This window comes from Geotrypetes seraphini, chromosome 3 (assembly GCF_902459505.1).
Source record: "Geotrypetes seraphini chromosome 3, aGeoSer1.1, whole genome shotgun sequence".
NCBI classification, from domain to species: domain Eukaryota; kingdom Metazoa; phylum Chordata; class Amphibia; order Gymnophiona; family Dermophiidae; genus Geotrypetes; species Geotrypetes seraphini.
Window position 1 is genome coordinate 228,126,198 of NC_047086.1, and position 18,751 is coordinate 228,144,948.

Here is an 18,751-nt window from a genome sequence, read left to right on the forward strand (position 1 = left end):
GTGAGTGTGGTTCTAGATCTGTGATTCTTAACCTTTTTTGAGTCATGGACCCCTTTAAGATTCTGATGAAAGCTAGGGACCCCCTTTGGTCTGAGTAACATGGTGCATCTTCTGTTCTTAAATAATGTAGTTTCCTGCCTCCCCCCCTTTAGACTGGTATGTTCCTCAGGTGCTGCTCATCTGTGATGAGAATAGGTGCCATGAGAGGCTTGGGGGGGGGGTGTTAAATCTCCCCTCACTTATTTACATCTCTAACTCTTGCCAACAGTTTTAACATGCTTTAAAAACGCATCTTTTTATTTAATCTTTTAGAAATTAGATATCTTGTTGCTCTATTCATTTGTATGCTCTATCTTTTGTGAATCGCATAGAACTTAGCGGTATTTGCGGTATAGAAGTGAGTTTTATGTTATGTTGCTCATTGGGGTTCCCTGGAGTTACTTCACCCTCTCAGTATGGCTCCTTGATGGTTGTTATCCCTGTTCCCATCAATAGAGTCCTGAGAGATGCTTGGTGGGGTTGAAGGTAGTTACTCATCGGTTTAGAGTCTTAATTATACTAAGCTTTTCCCTGCCCTCCCTCTCACCAGCCACAAAATGGGACAAAAGTGGTGCGAGGGAATAGCTGGAACTTGTAGAGTGCATTTTCCAGGGGTTGCTGGACTTTATAGAGATTCCACTTCTTGCTATCCCTTCTCGAACACAGATCATTATTGCTAAGGTCTCCAGTTTATATCCCTTCCCTGCTGCACAGACTGATATATTTCTAATGCTGGCAGTAGAGAATGATATGGGGACAATTTGTCCCTGTCCCCACCAGCTCTGTCCCATCTGCACAAGCCTTGAACACATGATTTTATATTTAAATATTTTTATTAAAGTATAAAAAGAACAATATTCTGTACAACTGTGGTTTATAAATCACAAATAGAAAACAATAATAACAATGAATAACTGAAATCCCCCCCTTCCAGCCCTCACAATATCTGACTTCTTCTGTTACCCCAAGGAACCCTAATCTACCCTGTTAAAATGTCCAGAGGGACAAAATACAACCTGTTCTGTATGTCCTAATGAGGGAGAAATATGTCCTATGAAGCACTGCTATGATATTTTAATTTCTGGATGAATAAGTCATCAATAGTCTCAGGATTCAGTCTAGCTCTCCTGTCTTCCACAGTCTTTCTCGCTATAAAAAATGTCCTCTCAGAATGGAATGCACAGGATCCCCCGTGTAAATTTTGCCAGTTTTGGCTAGCACTTTTGCTTGCTTTACCCCCAAAAAACAAAGCATCATTATCTGCATCACTCAAACATAAATAACTGTCCAATTTGTTAACGACAGTCTTCAAAGGAGGCATTGTTCTATGAAAGTTGCTCATAAAACTGCTAACATCCATTTTCATTCTTTTGGAGGGGGGAGGCAGCTCTTCCACAGGTGTGACACTTTCTGGGAAGGTGGATTGTGGAGGATCCTGAGTTCTTGATGTTGATAGACTTGAGCCTTCCATCTTCTCAAAGATTTGGTTGCCTATATTTTTACATTATCTAATTAGGATTGTCTTTCAGAGGTGGGCGTAGAAGAGAACTAACACTGTGTAGTAGATGATTAGGAAAATAAGTGTCATTTAAGTACTGGAAATGCTCCTTGATGCTAGCAACAATGGATGAATCTGGTGCAGTAACCATAAGATGTGTTAAGTTTTTATACATATCGATACTAGCATTTTATAGATGCTGTTGCGTCTAGTTGGAACAACCTGTTTAAAGCTAGCCTCATGCTTTTAGAGAATGACACGGGGACAAAGTTTGTCCCTGTCCCTGTCCCTGTGGAGTCTTTCCTCATCCCAGCCCCGACTCGTGGGCTCTGTCCCCATCCCTAAAGTTATCTGTGTAACCCCATCCCCGTGTCATTCTCTAGTTGGCAGTCACCATTTGGGGAGAGGGTAATGGAAATGGTGTTACCAATTGCAGGCACAAGGTGAGAAAGACATTAACGTATCCATGATGCTTCCAATCCAGGTTCAGACTGGAGAGGAGGAATTGGGGACATGGAGGTTCCCCTCTAGTCAATGTTATGGCACTGCATCCAGCGCTCTGACTTGCTAAGTGGATAGCCCCGGTCTGTTCGCAACTGCTTGCTCATCCGCCAGTACTTGTCTCCCTTGAAGAAGTAGGTCTTGCCATTTTTCCAGGTCAGGGCAGCATCCAGATTAGAGGGGACCCCAGTAAAGAGGCTGGAGATCTTCTTGGGGTGCAAGCCAAAGTTTGTCCAGCCCAGTTCATCCCATTGCCAGTAGTTATCGCCCTGAAAGCAAAAGCAACCCCGGTTAGCGAGGCAGGGAGCCAGTGGAAGAACAATCCTATTGGGAAGCCTCTCTTTTTTGAGGACAAAAATCTGTTAGGGCAATGCTCAAGACATCATTTGAGTATCACAGGTTGATAAAAGTAACACATAACCCCAAAGTTAAAAACAACAAAAAATTTTCTCTGCATGCTGTTGGTGTCTCAATAATCCTAATTAATTCCACCTCACTGTGCAGGTGTGGAGAGTAATTTTCAAAGTTGTTTATACAGACAGGTAGGGTTACCATATGGATCCAGAAAAAGGAGGATGGGTTGAGACACCCGGGTTTACTTCTATTGCTTTCAATGGAAGTTAAAACCAGATGTTTCAATCAGTCCTCCTTTTCTACCTGTGTAAACAGCCTTGGTTGTGTCACAGAAAGGCAGTATATCAAACAATCTTTTAGCTATAGTTAGGAGAGATTGGGGGAGGGCCATAAAATTCCATTTTTGACACTTGTGAAGTACCCACACAAAAAATGGTGCCAATGTTAGAGGGTAGCACTTTAAAGTGAATGTGGCCTTTCCACTTTGAAACTTATTTTTATACTGCTTATATGTCCCACGGGGATCTTAAGCAGTTAATATTGAATAGTGGTTGGAGAATATACAAATGCACGGAAAACCACGCGGTGAGATGTTTTGTACATCAGGTCAGCAAATTCAGTCCGTCGCTAAACCAGGCAAACTGGTTTAGCGACTATCAGTGGATGATTGGAGCATTTAGTGCATCTAGGCCTAAGGTTTTCCCTATCTGTTCCAGTGGGCTCACAATCTAACAACAGTACCTGGGTCAATGGAGGGTGACTTGCCCAGGGTCACAAGGAGCAGCGCTGGGCTCAAGCCTGTAACCTCTTGGCGTTGAGGCAGCAGCTCTAACCACCAGGCCACTCTCCACGGTTCATAGACAAAATCGCGCGAGACAACGGCGCGCAGACAACTGAGTGCAAGGTTGACGGCGCGCCGAAGAAAAGCACTATTTTAAAGGGTTCCGACGGGGGGTGTTGGTGGGGAACCCCCCTATTTTACTTAACAGACATCGCGCTGGCGTTGTGGGGGGTTTGGGGGGTTGTAACCCCCGTCATTATACTTGAAACCGAACTTTTTGCCTATTTTTTAGGGATAAAGTTCAGTTTTAAGTATAATGTGGGGGGTTACAACCCCCCAAACCCCCCACAATGCCAGCGCAATGTCTGTTAAGTAAAATAGGGGGGTTCCCCACCAACACCCCCCGTCGGAACCCTTTAAAATAGTGCTTTTCTTCGGCGCGCCATCAACCTTGCGCTCAGTTGTCTGCGCTCAGTTGTCGGCGTGCCGTTGTCTCGCGCAATTTAGTCCCGTCACCCTCTCCACCCTTCATTCTTGAGATATAGCCTACACATAAATTGTAACCTGCGGCCTTTACTCAAAATAATAATAATAATAATTTATTTTCTTGTATACCGCCCCACCAACAGTTCTAGGCGGTTCATAACAGAAAACTGAGACATTTCAGCAGAACATACAATTTCAAAAGTACACTACTACATACAACAGCATTAGTTAAAATATAATTTCAATGCATTGCTATCAGTTAAAAAAACATAGGTTAAAAATAATTAAAATATGAAAACACCATCGTAAATATTAAAAAATCAGCATTCTTGTTTATCAAATAAGTAAGTTTTTAATAATTTCCTAAATGTAAAATAAGAGTAGGCTTGAGCGAGGCCCATCCAGGAGTTCATCTAACCTGCCTGATACTCCAATGTCCTGTCCAAAAAAGTCTTGTAACGACAGGCCCTTGGGGTAGGGAAGATAAACATACCTGAATTTCTGGTACATTTTATTGAATAAGACAATTTTAAGTAAGATACCAAATAAGAGGGTAATAATCCTAAAAGTGCCTTATAGCAAATACACCCAAACTTAAAAAACACTCTGGCCCCAAATGGCAGCCAGTGCAGTCTGGCATAAAAAGGACTAACATGATCATTTTATAATGAGCCCAAGTACGCCTTCTACATCAGAGGGAGTGCACTCGGCAAAAATCCTGCCTGAAGCAAAGTTGTAGAGATGTGAATTGCCACAAAATCTGGGGGTTCATTTTTGGGAATTTTCTCAATTTCTTTTCAGCTCTTTTTTGGATCAGTTTCAGCCATTTGGTTTGATTGAAAACAACACATATTTGAACGTTTTAATTAATGCAGGTTGATTGTTAATTGGTGTTAAATTGATTTTGCATGCACAAAATGTTTTTGAAAGGTATGCTAATGAACTGAATATGTGCTGATAAACGCACACCCCTACAAAACTGGAAAGATATGCTCCATATGAGAGTACACTGACATTTTAAATATGTTCTTAGTGCCTCATGCACTGCTTTGTCTGTTTTCCTATTTAGTTGCATTCAGACATATACCAGGACAGGTGGGCATGGTCACTCCATAATGTGATCTTTCACTTTCCAAAGAGCGTTCAATTTCAGGATTTACCTGTCGGAGGCACGTAGACACTTCCACTGACTACACCAGGGGTGTCAAACTCAATCACATAAAGGGCCGAAATCTAAAACACAGGCTAAATCACGAGGCAAATTTTTTATTAAGATACTTAGTTTTAGTAGAAGTATGGATCCTTCCTCACCCTGAGACACCATATCACATGCCATCCTCAAGCATTAATCATGTTCTGAAAATAATAACCAGAATGGTCAGGCATTTGTGTGGAGCGCCCTAGTTTTTACACTGGGACTGGGTCCTTCTGCTTGCAAATGGGGACTAAGGCAGCGTGGAGAGGCGCATGGAGCGCTGCTGAGACTGGGGCTGCATGGTTAGGAGCTTGAATGCAGCACCGTCACCGCGGGCCACATAAAACAGCCAGGCGGGCCGAATTCGCCCAGCGGACCTTGTGTTCAACATGTGTGGACTACACAATGGGATTGGGGTAGGAACAGGAGACCACTCCTTCTAGACCAGAAGTTCTCATTGCAGTCTTTAGGATACCCACAACAACCATAAACTGATGTTTTCAGGATATCCACAAAGAATATTCATGAGATAAATTTGTATGCACTACTTCCATTGTATGCAAATCTCTCTCATGCATATTTGCTGTGGCTATCCTGAAAACCTGACTGTCTAGGTGTTGCCTGAGCCCTGGTCAAGACCTGGGTTCTAGTTGCAGATACAGACCATGTCCAGTTGGAGGTCCTCAAGCTTAGAGCAGGGCATAAGAACCGCAGCCCCATTAACCTGCTTGGGTACTTTCTCGTTCTTTCCTGGATGTTCAGCACCTACCAAGCTTTTGGAGCTACTTGAGGGGAGGAGGAATAGGGTGGGGGTAGTTATTAATATATGTTAAGGAAATAACAGGGGGGGTTTCCACTTAATGCATGTTAAGTAGCAAAATAATAGTTATTTGCTCTTAATGGACATCAGTATTACAATGTAAGCAACAAAATGTATTTTATTGATTTGGATTTATTAACAGCCTTTTCATGAAGAGATTCACTCAAAATTGAGGTTACCATATGGCTCCTGAAAAAGGAGGATAGATTGAGACATCTGGGTTTTACTTCCATTGCTCAATCCATCCTCCTTTTTCTGGAGCCATATGGTAACCCTACCCAAACTGGTTTACAGTACATTGAATAGTAATCGGGTACTTGCAAGTATTTTCCTTATTTGTCCTGGTAGGCTCACAATCTAGCTGTGATACCTGGGAAATGGAGTGTTAAGTGAATTGCCCAGGGTCACAGGAAGTAGGCTGGGATTGAACCCACAACCACAAATCAAATACTAAAGAAGTGTGTAATAACCAGTAAGACTGCAAAATCACTTCCTTGCACACATATATCAAAATATTGTTTTTATGCCATGCCTCAGAGACCGAAGAATCAGGCAACAATTGCCGAAAACTTATATCGGTCGGAACTCTCAATCATTGGCAAAAAATGGCATACTTAAGTACTTTTTTAGTTTTTTAAGACTTTTTATAGAAAAGATTTTACACTTTTAATAAATTATTTAAATTAACTTTTAAATATAGATGTCATAACATCTTTTTTCGCCACAAATATCATGAGGGTGATAACCAAAGTGCCTCTATTTAAACTTGAACACTTATCTTTGGAAGATGTATGCACTGCTTTTAATCCCTACGGGGCCACCGTTTCACCTGGAGTGGCTTCATCAGGGGAACGTGGACAGTGCCATTTTCATGAGTCTGTATGCTGAGGGAATTTTTGTTTCCGCACTGTCCACGTTCCCCTGATGAAGCCACTCCAGGTGAAACAGTGGCCCCGTAGGGATTAAAAGCAGTGCATACATCTTCCAAAGATAAGTGTTCAAGTTTAAATAGAGGCACTTTGGTTATCACCCTCATGATATTTGTGGCGAAAAAAGATGTTATGACATCTATATTTAAAAGTTAATTTAAATAATTTATTAAAAGTGTAAAATCTTTTCTATAAAAAGTCTTAAAAAACTAAAAAAGTACTTAAGTATGCCATTTTTTGCCAATGATTGAGAGTTCCGACCGATATAAGTTTTCGGCAATTGTTGCCTGATTCTTCGGTCTCTGAGGCATGGCATAAAAACAATATTTTGATATATGTGTGCAAGGAAGTGATTTTGCAGTCTTATTGAACCCACAACCTCATGGTGCTGAGGCAGCAGCTCTAACCACCCCTCATGAGATGCAAAGCACTTCACAAGCTTGGTCACTAAAGTTGTTAATCGATCCCGCATGTTTCAAGTGGCCGGACCGATGTTATGGAATTCAATTCCAGACTCCATTCATCTAACTTTGGAAAAGCCTGAAAGCATATTTTTTTCTGCTTGATTTTACCAAACATGAATAATGTTTAAATTGGTAGTTTACTGCCTTAACTGTTTTAAGCACAGGTTTTGGATAGTAGGTTATGTGCTGTTTTATTACGTACTGTCATGTTTGTTTTAACTATGTATGTGCTGCTGTCACCCGCATAAATATTTGATATGCGGGCTAAAAATATTTTCAATAAAACAAATAAATAACATGCAGCCTGATACTCCTTGTGCCATTTTAAAATGGACTGCATTCAGCCCAGATGCCAGACCTCCCTGAAACAAATGCCCTGTATTTATGAGGGTGATTCCTCATGTCTAGCATTACTATTGCAAAAGGTCAAGCTGCCAAATAAGGATGCATGTTCCTTATTTGGCAACTTGAACCTATGCAATAGTAGCATGACACTACCACTAGGGGTCATCCATTGCCATTTTAATGGCAGCCTGTGAGAGAGGAAAGATTATGGATCCCTCCTGCCCCCTAGCCCTGGTAGATATGAGGGGTTCAGGGGGGTCTCTATCAAGGAGTGTAGGGGACCAAATTGAAGAGGTAGGGGTCTGATTTGTGGTGGGCTGGTATGGGGGAGTGTGGATTTCACCTTAGACTAGACCAGGGGTGAGCAACCCAGTCGAGGGCCGCAACCCAGTCAGGTTGTCAGGATTTCCCCAATGAATATGCATGAGATCTATTTGTGTGTACTGCCTCCACTGTATGCAAATAGATTTCATGCAAATTTATTGGAAAAGACCTGAAAACACGACTGGGTTGCAGCCCTTGAGGACTGAGGTTGCCCACCTCTGGATTAGCCCATTTAAGAGTGAGGTTCTACTTCAGCAATGCAAATTTATATTTACCGCAGAAAGTTAGTGACGGCAGTCTTGGTAAATACCTCTTGCTCTCTTACCTTAAATAGGAAAATCTTCTGGTTCCCTGGCCAATAGAGGGCAGCATTGAGATTAGGAGGTACACGAGCCAATAGCTTAGGGTAGCCATAGTTGAGTTTGAAATCTGTGTAACGCCAGACTTTGTCACCTATGGTGGGAAAGAGCAAAAACAAATCAGGGATCTTCCCCAAATGCCTCCTCCTCCAGCGCAGGAAGTGGTCTCCCTCTTCTGTTCTTTGCTTCCCACAGTGCCCCTTGCCAGCAGTGTTGCTTTTGTTGTCTTCTTGACACTAAATAGTAGTGGTAACATATAATCAAATTATCATGCCAATAAAGTTTCTTATGTGGCAGGATAACATGCAGCTGCTTGAGAAAGGGAATTTAGAGAATGGAGATGAGTCTCCATTGGCAACCATGCCCTGGATACATTTCACTGTGGACCTAGCTGATCACCCTTGCAACCTGTTCTATCTATACTGTCTCTGTGAATAAGTTCTTACCATCTGACACAATATGTAGTGCATATCCTATGTATCTGTGTGATGGAGTAAGTGGGAAGAGGCTTGGTAATGTCTATCTTTTTAGGGTGGCAGGGGTTGTAGGATTATATGAGGTGAGTGGGTGAGAGGTATTGTGTGAATGTTTGTATCTATTTTGGAAGGATGGGAGTGTATATGGATCTCAATATGTTAAGACTATTTGGGGGGGGGGGTTAGGATTTATTTTCTTGGGCCATAGGACCAATTCCTTCAATGTATGGGTTAAAAGTCTCTTTGAACTGGGTTTCATGACCTTTCAGTCCAAATATATTATTGTGGAAAAATACAGGAGAAGCATTAGACTCATGTCTCCTTCTTCCCAAACTATAAACCTGGGACCCCTATAAATATGATAGAATAGAAGATAAATCCCTGCTGCATTTGAATGTAATGGAAACAGAAAAAAAAGATACATGACGGCAGATAAAGGCCAAATGGCCCATCTAGTCTGCCCATCCACAGTAACCATTATTTCTTTCTCTCTCTGAGAGATCCCACGTGCCTATCCCAGGCCCTCTTGAATTCAGACACAGTCTCTGTTTCCACCACCTCTTCCGGGAGACTGTTCCACGCATCTACCACCCTTTCCGTAAAAAAGTATTTCCTCAGATTACTCCTAGGCCTATCACCTCTTAACTTCATCCTATGCCCTCTCATTGCAGAGTTTCCTTTCAAATGAAAGAGACTCGACTCATGTACATTTATATTACATAGGTATTTAAACGTCTCTATCATATCTCCCCTCTCCCGCCTTTCCTCCAAAGTATACAGATTGAGATCTTAGTCTGTCCCGATACGCCTTATCACAAAGACCACACACCATTTTAGTAGCCTTCCTCTGGACCGACTCCAAGGTAATGCACCTTGAACTACTAAGAAAGATGTGAGCTAAATCTAGGCAGCATCCTCACCTTTGAAGAAATATGTTCTCTTAGTGCGTGGGGAATAGACTGCAGCATCAAGGTTACCCGGGACCCCCTTCCATAGGGTCTTGATCTTCATCAGGGGATTGATTCCAAAGTCAGTGATGGTCCAGACGTAATCGCCTTTAAAAGCATAGGTCTTTTCATAGGGACCTGGATTGAGGAGACACCAATCAAAGCACAGTGAATATGAGAGATTTATATCATCTCTCCATGTACCCTGGTTTAGGAGTGAGGTTTACTATGTATATATTGCATACAAAACTAACCCTGAGTAAGGCATGCATGACAGATGCCATGTTCCATAATCACAGCCTACCCTGCCTGTTGGAGGTTAGAGGTCACATCTCACAGGAACATTGTTCTTTTAGTTTTGATGAAGTTCATCTACTCAGCCTACCCAGATTTTTGCTATAGACACAGAGAAAATAATGGCGGATAAGGAACACAAGGCCCATTATATCTGTCTATTCTTGATGCAATATCATAGAACCTGCCAGATCTCAGGCATTACCATCATATCCGGGCACTCTCTGTGCTCATCTGAATTTTGGCCTCTGTCACCTCTGCTGGGAGGGCCCTCCATGCATTCTTTTTCTGTGATGAAATATTTCTTTCTGCCATTCTTTTGTCTACCCCTTTTTGAATCTTATATCATGATATTGTGTTATAGAATTTCATTCGTCCGATAACTTTACTTCTTGTTCCAAGGGTTAATTCATAAGTCATGGCAACTATTTTTTTCTCTCTCAAAAATGCTCCAACAATGGAAATCTAATATACGGTCATGTGAAAAAATTAGGACATCCTATGAAATATTCAGTTCTTTCTTAAGAAATGTTCACATATCGATGTCAATTTAAAAAAAAAAAATTTATCTCTGGAAGTAATTGCAGGTAAACAACAAAGATTTTCCTTGATTTACTCATGAAACAAAAGATATCCACAAAAATGTGTATTCTAACTGAGGAATAAATTAGGACACCCTACAGAATATGGTATGAAGTAGAAAGGCCATCAGTAGAGCTCTTACCCAATATGATAGCATCCAGGTCATCCAAGCAGGGGTTCGGAACCTTGCTGGTGGGTCGGGCTGGTACTGGCTGGGTTGTCAGGGGCTCAGTGGGAATCTCATCAGCTTCCATAGGGCGAAACCTTTTCCCTTTAAGTGAAAAGCAGGTTTACTGTAAGCTATTTTCACTAAGTTAGAAATGACCTTTGGCAGAAATGGGTTAGTATTTTGGAAACTGTAGCTCCACTTTCCAACAGGCAAAGTAATAGGAATCTAGGACGACTGAATGCGATAATTTCATCGTGGCTGTTTCAGCGTGAACTGGTCGTAATAAATCTGATTCAGTGTTTGGGGGGGGGGGGCAATGCCTCCCACACCCCTCTCGTGTCGGCCCCAGAGTGAGGCCTGGAAGCAGGCTGCAGTGGCTGGCAGTGAGCCTGAGCCCTGGGGGGGGAGAAGCTGCCACCGGAGTTTTCTTATCACATGACTTACGGCTTGCTGCTTGCCTGAAGCCCAGCGTCCCCATAATGGGATGATTCTTCGCGGCCGTTTCATCACAGCTGTGCTGAAATGTCCCGCAATGAAACGGCTGTGATGAATTATCCCATTTCAAAGTAACAGTACAGCTCTCAACATGGTTTGCAGCATAAACCTGATACCACACTCTGATGAAATTTCAGAAGACTCCATTGCTTATTTATTTATCCTATTCTCCCCAACCAACTCATAACGGTTACAAGTTAGTTGGCTTTTCAATAGTAGAGACATTTTATCATCAACTTTGCCCTGCATTTGACCTCTCATAATACAGGAAGTCAGGTCTTTTCCTATCCTGCAGGCAGACAAACAGAGCAGACTTAACCCTGCTGTGCCCAAAAAGGCCTTAAGGCCTTATCCTTGTTTTACAAAATGCAAAGTTACCCATTTCCAGAAGGGAGACTTCGTGGCCAGTCCTTTATCTGAACTGACATCCCAAAGTAGTATAGGATTTGCAGTTCCTGATTCTAGGCATTTAATTCGGTGCTGTAGATCCTATAATACAGCAGGATGGGATTATTAGAAATCCAGGACCAGCTTAAAATCTCTTCCTGGAACTAGATAACTTGGCAGCTCCGAAAATGATTTGGCAATAAAGGGATGATTTACTTCTAATAACTCCCTTTCTCCGTTAACCCCGCCCCACCAGGCGTAACCTCCTGCACTGATTAGGGGTTAAAAGACACACATGGGTCTGATCTCATTGCGGAGAGACATCCCCTCTTCCTCTTTAATTTCAGTTTCCAATCATATATGGAATAAGCAGTGTGATTACTGTGTTATTCCATTTTAAAGGTAGTAATCAGAAATACCAGTACATTTCCATTTATTACGATTATGGAATACTGGTACATCACTGAGCATAATGAACTGGTCCGACATCAGCTCTCTCCACTGCACAGTGCACACCAAGCCTCTAGTTTTTTCCCTGATTCATGGTTTGGGGTAGTACGTTTTCCAGCTATTTCTCAAACCCTACAGCAAGAGTAATCAGTGAAAAAGAGACTAGTTCATCCTGCAATAAATCTGAGGTAGAAGGTACTCACCATACAATTTTTGAATCCCAGCAATATCGTCAAAATGCAGCCGGAAGTTGGGCTTATAGCCAGCGTAGAAGGGTGCCATTAGGGCGCTGGCAAAATGGGAGTGCCCCAGCCCCAAGGCATGGCCTATCTCATGTGCAGCAATGATACGTAGGTTTACCCCGCGGTAGGATCCCTCTGTCCACAGCTCATCTTCATCAAAGTGTACTGCCCCCTCCTCAGGGATATCTGCATGTGCCAAGACTTTGCCTGCAAGCCGCAAAGCCCAGAGATAGAGAAAAAGATGCAATGATAAGGAGACCAAGACAATGGAAGATCAATATGAGAGTGTAGGGTCATGAAATGGTTAACTGTTGTTTAAAATATTGCTCTGGCCTACATAGCTGAAGAAAGTTTACAATCTATTGACTTCATCTGCCTAAAATGTATGTCCCTGCCTTACCACATTGTAAGCTAAATAGATAAGAGTTTGAGCCATGGTGTACCCTGCCCTTCTGTACATTTAACATTTAGAACTGTAAGAGTTAGATAAGTGACCTGCTAGTGTGAGCTTAGGACCAATAATAATTGTAGAAAGTTATAGAAGTAACAAATGAAAATTGTAGTTTTTGCATATATTAGTTTGCGAAAAGGGCATAAAAGTTCGTGTATTTCCTGTTTCTGACACTCTAGTAGGCAGGCTATTAACTGCACTAGAGTCCGGTATACCGTAATAAATTTCTTGTACTTTCTTCACGCCTCTGACTTTGTGTGTCCAAGTGACCTTTCAAAAGAAGTAACAGGGAAGAGAGAGAGGATGACAGGAAGAGAAACTGTTTTCCATGACTTTCATTCACTCATCTCCAACAATTCTGCACTGTAGGAGTTCACAGTGCAATGGGGGTAACTAAAAAGCTTACTGTAGTGACGTTATGAAGCCTGAATTTGATATTTAAATGACAAAAAATGAACAGTAGAGAAAAAGACCTCAGTCAAAAAGAAGTCCTTATATATGCAGTCTAAGTGGTCTCTTTATTGGCTCACTGTAAACATTGATAAGAAAAAAAAAATCCACTGTATTTCCAAACGACAAAAATCCAACCACTATTCTATACATTAGCTCTTTATGAAGATTGGAGCCTACTATCTCTCTTGTTTACGGTAATTTCTAAAAGCTTTTTCCATGCATACGGCCTATTTTAGCTACAGAAAAGGGATTTAAAAAACTGTGTGGCCACATATTGCACACAAAAAACAGATACACACAGAGTATGCCTCCTTGCATGTGATTTACAATTAAGCATTCCGGGGGGGGGGAGGGGAGGGAGGAGTCTGGACAGAGAGGAGACCGATTTGAAATATACATGAGTGGTTTATAAAATGCCTGAGAGCACAGAGTATATATCTTTTTTGCTGGACCAGAATCGTGCCCTGTACAACATGCCCTCATTATCCCACCCTGCCCACTGGGCTGCAGTGACTGCAGGGGAGACAATGGATGGATGGGGAGCAATTTTTGCACACCTATCTTCCTTACACCCTGTATAGCTGCACTGCTCACACAGCCTTCATAATGGCCCTGCCACCCCTCGTCTGTAATGAGTTTTTCCACTGAGTGAATCACTTGCTTATTTATTTATTCATTTATTTATTTAGCCCATCCTACCAAAAGAGCCCAGAACGGGTTACATTAGCATACTCTTTCCAAAAATACTAGGACTAGGGGACATGTATTGAAACTACTAAGTAGTAGATTTAAAACAAACAGGAGAAAATATTTCTTCACTCAACGTGTAATTAAACTCTGGAATTTGTTGCCAGAGAGTGTGGTGAAAACAGTTAGCATAGTAGGGTTTAAAAAAAAAAGGGTTTGGCTAACTTCCTAAGGTTTGATAACTTCCTAAAAGAGAAGTCTATAAGCCATGATTAAGATTAAGAGGGATTTGGGATAAGTAGCATAAAATATGTTTTACTCTTTGGGATCTAGCCAGGTACTTGTGAACTGGGTTGGCCACTGTTGGAAACAGGATACAGGGCTTGATGGACCTATGGTCTGTCCCAGTATGGCAACTCTTATGTTCTTATCTACCTCCTTATTATTAATATTCCCAGTTGGGTTTCAGTTCCTTTTCTAAAAAATGAAATTATACCCAGGATTCCTCCTCTTCTGCCCCATATTTGTGGCCATCTCTGGGAAAAGGTAACTAAAGTTACTAGAATTCTGTAGAGCATACAATTTGTAATGGAACAGTCCAAACCCCATCCTTTTGTGTGAAAAAAACAAAACAGACCCATTACACAAAAAACTGGTAATTCTCAACATTTTGGATCTGCTACTTTAGTCACCTTTTTCCAGAGGTGGTCATGTTTGGGCGTGATGAGTTCTGGGAGATCTCAAACTCTCAAAAAATGACTGTTTCTATTAATACATGTAAGATTTTGTGCTTTGACCTTACCAGGCCCATCAAAAGGTCGGGAGCAGCCAATGCTCCGCCGATGGAAAGAGATGCGGATATCAGCTCGTCCATAGGAAATCTCATGAAAGGTGAGCGGTGATACATCGCTCCAATATTTGAAAGCTGTTTGCATGGCAGTTCGCACTTCACTGGCTCTCATGTCTGTAGTATAACTGTAGATCCTATATGTTAAATTCTTCTTGCGCCAACGACCTATCAAAATACATACATGTAAATATATTATCTATCTACATCTGTATCAATATATTATCTATCTACATCTGTATCAATGTAAATAGGTCATTGATCTTCCTATTCACTTTTAGACCAAGTCCTAGTTAAACAAATACTTTTAAATCAAATCTTATCTAAAAACATTTTTTAATACCCTTCCTGATGCTGTTCTTCCCTCAATGGTTTTTTTTTTGTTTTTTTTTTTAACAATTGTAATTTATCCCTGCCTTCCTTATATATTGCCAATTCACTATGGATATGATTGTATGTTTATTGCTTTACATGGTTTTATTTGTCCCCCCAAATTATTATTGTTATTCGCATTGAAAATACTTGATATTGCATTCAAATCAAAATTTCAAGAAATTTGAAACTATGTAGACAACTCAATCTCATTTGAAAAATAAATCAATGAACTCAAGTGATCTTCTCGTTTCATACCACCGCATAATGTTGAATCTTAAACTCTATAACTTCCACTGATTACTTATCTTTTGCGGTGATTCGGCTAAGACTTCTCAACAACTGCTCCAGGTCAATAATAAAACGCTTTGATGAATGCTGTCTCTCATTTCCCTCGACCCCCCCCCCCACTGTATCACTAGAGGTGGGTTGTTGGGTCTGAGCTTTTCACACATATACATATTTAATATTAGAGATTATTATTTAATTACATTATAATATGTGTGATATATATATATATATATATACACACACACACATATACATGTGTGAGTTTCTATTTTGGGAGTAAAACACGTGACATCTGGAAGTATATTTCCTCTGAGATTAGAAGCCGCAGCCAGCTCCATTAGAGGCCACTTTATCTCCGAGTATAGAACAGACTTGTGGCCTGTTCTGCTTTTTACTGTTGTCTCTGGATCCAGCCACTGAAAGTCATTCCATATTCAGCTGTGGTTAACAACTGCTTAACCCCAAGCATAGTACACAGATCATTCCAGACATATTTCACTACTCTCCCACAGACTCTATAATAGACTATTTAGTCGGGAGAGACTGCAGTCCCCATTCAGGCGCCTGGTTGAGAAAATGTGTCCCCAGTCAGGACAAAAACCAGCAACCGCCAAACTTAAAACAATGAAAACTCAGCTCTGCAGCTCAAAGACGATCTCATCTCAGCTCTTGAAACTGGTTATTTACTGAAAGTGGCCTCAGAGCAGAGGTGTCAGCATCCACCTATCTCTTCTCCCTACCTAGCAGGAGGTATCTCAAGGTCTTTGGGTTGAATGGGTCCTCAATGCCACAACGAGGCATCCTCATACGTTCCAGGGTGACTTCATCTAGGACTCCTGTGACAGGTAGTTCAGAAGCAGCCTGGAAAACCCTAGCATAGGAAAAGACACGAGAGGGATTCTTCATTTATGAATATAAGATAAGGCGCCTTTACCTCTGGCTTCCCCCCCAACCCTTTCTGCTAGTAGACACCACAGCTTACCGCAGTGCCTCCTGCACTTCGTGATCCTGGAATTCATCTGTCAACTTCTCCAGCGGCTTCTGCAGGTACCCGAACTGCAGCAGGTAGCTCTGAGGGGGAAGATGAACACAGGGAGTCACAAAGTGACTTCAGATCCGTATAACCTCCTTTTAATTCTGTACTTTTTATTGTCAATAGTGCTATATGGCTGTAGCATCTGAACCTTCCAGTAGGTAGCGGCAGCCTGTCTAACCAGTATCCCGAGTCAGGGCTTGTTCGTGACATCTAGAACCTGGAAGCAGTGACCAATCAGGAGCCATACAGCAGTGCACATGCTCTCTGACATGGCTACTTTACGTATTCATAAGAAATTAAACCTCCAGCAGCTAATAAATTGTATGTTTGTGCTCTAGTATAAGGCAACTAAACAGCTGCATGGCATCTGACACAGGTTGAGCAAGATCTCCTTCTAAGTCATTGCAATTTGCAGCCAGGGCCTCATAAGTTCAAGTTCTTTAAGAACTACAAGACTTCAAATTTCTAGATGCAATAGGGATAAAAGCAGGTAAGGCTAGATCAGTTAGGGCACTGGTCTTTGACCTAAGGGCCACTGAGGGAGCGGACTGCTGGGCACAATGGACCACTGGTCTGACCCAGCAGCGGTAATTCTTATGTTCTCTGTTTATTTTCTGGTGACCTGGAGTCATCTGATAACCTTACTTTAATCCACTAGAATCCAGACTGTTCCCATTAAAAAGCCCCCATTGTCTTAAACACTCCATGTCATACAAAAAATGTTTTTTTTTTCCAGAAAAACCTACCATTTTACCGCTAAAGTCAGTTATCTAGTCTTGATTGTACAGCTTCCCTTTCTAAGCATTCTGGGATTTGTAGTTCTGCTTGTTCACAGGGTAGAAAAGATTGAGGTAAACCAGCATAGGAAAAGGAGGATCATAGGAAAGCAAGACTGTCTCAGGGGTGCCCCTCATGGCTTGGTACTTGCTTTTAGTTGCTGGATTTCTGAGCAGCCAGTGGGTTGGAGAAAGAATGTGTGGCCACTGACCAGGAACTCACCAGAGCTTCTTGCTGGGGTGTTGATTGTATGGTGGTGGGAGCAGCAGTGGAAGGTACAGCTGGGGCCAGGAGCAGGAAGAGCAGCAGTTGTGACCAATTCATCCTTCCAACTGACTTCAGGGTCCAATTGCACAGGAAAAAAAAAAATCCAAACAAAAGCTCTGCAGACAAAGAGCTAGCTTCCTACAATGTCACAAGATATCCCAGCACTTCATCTGGAACCCATGAAGAATAAAAGACAAGACGGCACTTTCTGGCTCTCTGGCGCTCTCCGCCTGCTTCCTTCTCTTTTTAAACATATGAAGCCCCAGCAGCTGACATGAGTCATGCAGCCTTGTATCAAACTCCCACATCATCCCAGCTCAGAGCCCCCTCCTATCCCAGAGACAGGCAAACAAAACTGACTTAACCCTGTTGTGCCCAAAAACATCTTGACCTTGCTTTAGAAAACGCAGAGTAACCCATTTCCAAGAGGGAGATGTTTTGGCCAGTTCTATATCTGAACTGACATCCCAAAGCAGTATGGGATTTGTAGTCCCCAATTATAGGCATTTCATTCAATGCTGTTGATCAGGATGGGATCATTAGAAATTCAGAGCCATCTTAAAATCTTCCCGTGCAACTGGGTAACTTGACAGCTCTGAAAATGGTTTGGAAAGAAAGGGGTGTTCTACTTCTAATAATCTACTTTTCCATACCACCCCCCCCCCCCCCCATCAAACATAGTCTCCTGCAGTTATTTGTAAAAGGATTAGGGATTAAAAGACAACTTAAGTCTGCTCTCCTGATAGAAGGGCATCCCCTCTTCATCTGCCTTTCTGTTTAGTCTCGTCACTAGCTCTCTCTTCTTCCTGGTATCCACGGCTTTCATGTCAAAATAGTTTCCAAACATCCCCAAAGTCAATGTGACCTCAGCTCATCCCTTACAATGTCTTTAAGCCACTTTTGGGGGAATGATAATTGGACGCTTAAAAAAAAATATCTGCAAAGGCATTTTTTCTTTTTGTGTAACTGGGATTCCTTTAGCTCCATCATGCTCCCCTCATTAATGAGTCAGTGCTGGTATGTTTACGCTACATGTTGTCATTCAAACAAAAGAGACAAGATTCATAGGCTGACTCAGGCCCAGTCCAGCTTCATTTCGAGAGATTTCTTCGTAAAAAAAGAGCTCAGCGTTCAGATGTGTAATTGGGAGGAAGTTGTCTGTTTCACTGCAAAAGATCACAGCGAACACCAAAAGAACATCTAAAAATGATCAAGTGTTTATGTCAGTGTATCTCAAACTGTGTGCCAAGGCACACTAGTGTGCCTCCTGCGATTTCAGGTGTGCCGCAGTACACGAGGGAGGAGGAGAGGCGCCGGCACCAGCTGATTGCCTACAGGATGCACCTCTCGTGGCGAGAGGCACATCCTGTAGGCAATCAGTGGGCGCCTGCACCTATCTTTCTCTATGGTCCTCTTCCCTTCTGCCCCCCCTC

The 18,751-nt window shown here is 42.0% G+C and overlaps 1 protein-coding gene across 1 annotated transcript; it reads right to left on the reverse strand.

Annotated features, from left to right (window-relative positions):
* Positions 1 to 864: 864 nt before the first annotated feature.
* MMP19 (matrix metallopeptidase 19) lies at positions 865 to 17,641 on the reverse strand. Its single transcript, XM_033935476.1, has 9 exons — positions 17,274 to 17,641; positions 16,221 to 16,309; positions 15,979 to 16,109; positions 14,531 to 14,743; positions 12,099 to 12,344; positions 10,537 to 10,665; positions 9,492 to 9,656; positions 8,062 to 8,189; positions 865 to 2,307 (listed from the first exon to the last, which is right to left on the reverse strand). Exons 1-9 carry the CDS (start codon positions 17,373 to 17,375, stop codon positions 2,065 to 2,067), a joined length of 1,446 nt encoding a protein of 481 aa, XP_033791367.1. The 5' UTR covers positions 17,376 to 17,641; the 3' UTR covers positions 865 to 2,064.
* Positions 17,642 to 18,751: the final 1,110 nt, after the last annotated feature.

Excerpts from the sequence above, each read along its gene's own strand:
- MMP19 (XM_033935476.1), bottom strand. The coding sequence starts at position 17,375 with ATGAATTGGTCACAACTGCTGCTCTTCCTGCTCCTGGCCCCAGCTGTA. Across the intron at positions 16,110-16,220 it reads GAAGTGCAGGAGGCACTGCG|GGTTTTCCAGGCTGCTTCTG; the intron begins GTAAGCTGTGGT and ends TTCCTATGCTAG. Across the intron at positions 12,345-14,530 it reads CCGACCTTTTGATGGGCCTG|GCAAAGTCTTGGCACATGCA; the intron begins GTAAGGTCAAAG and ends TGCGGCTTGCAG.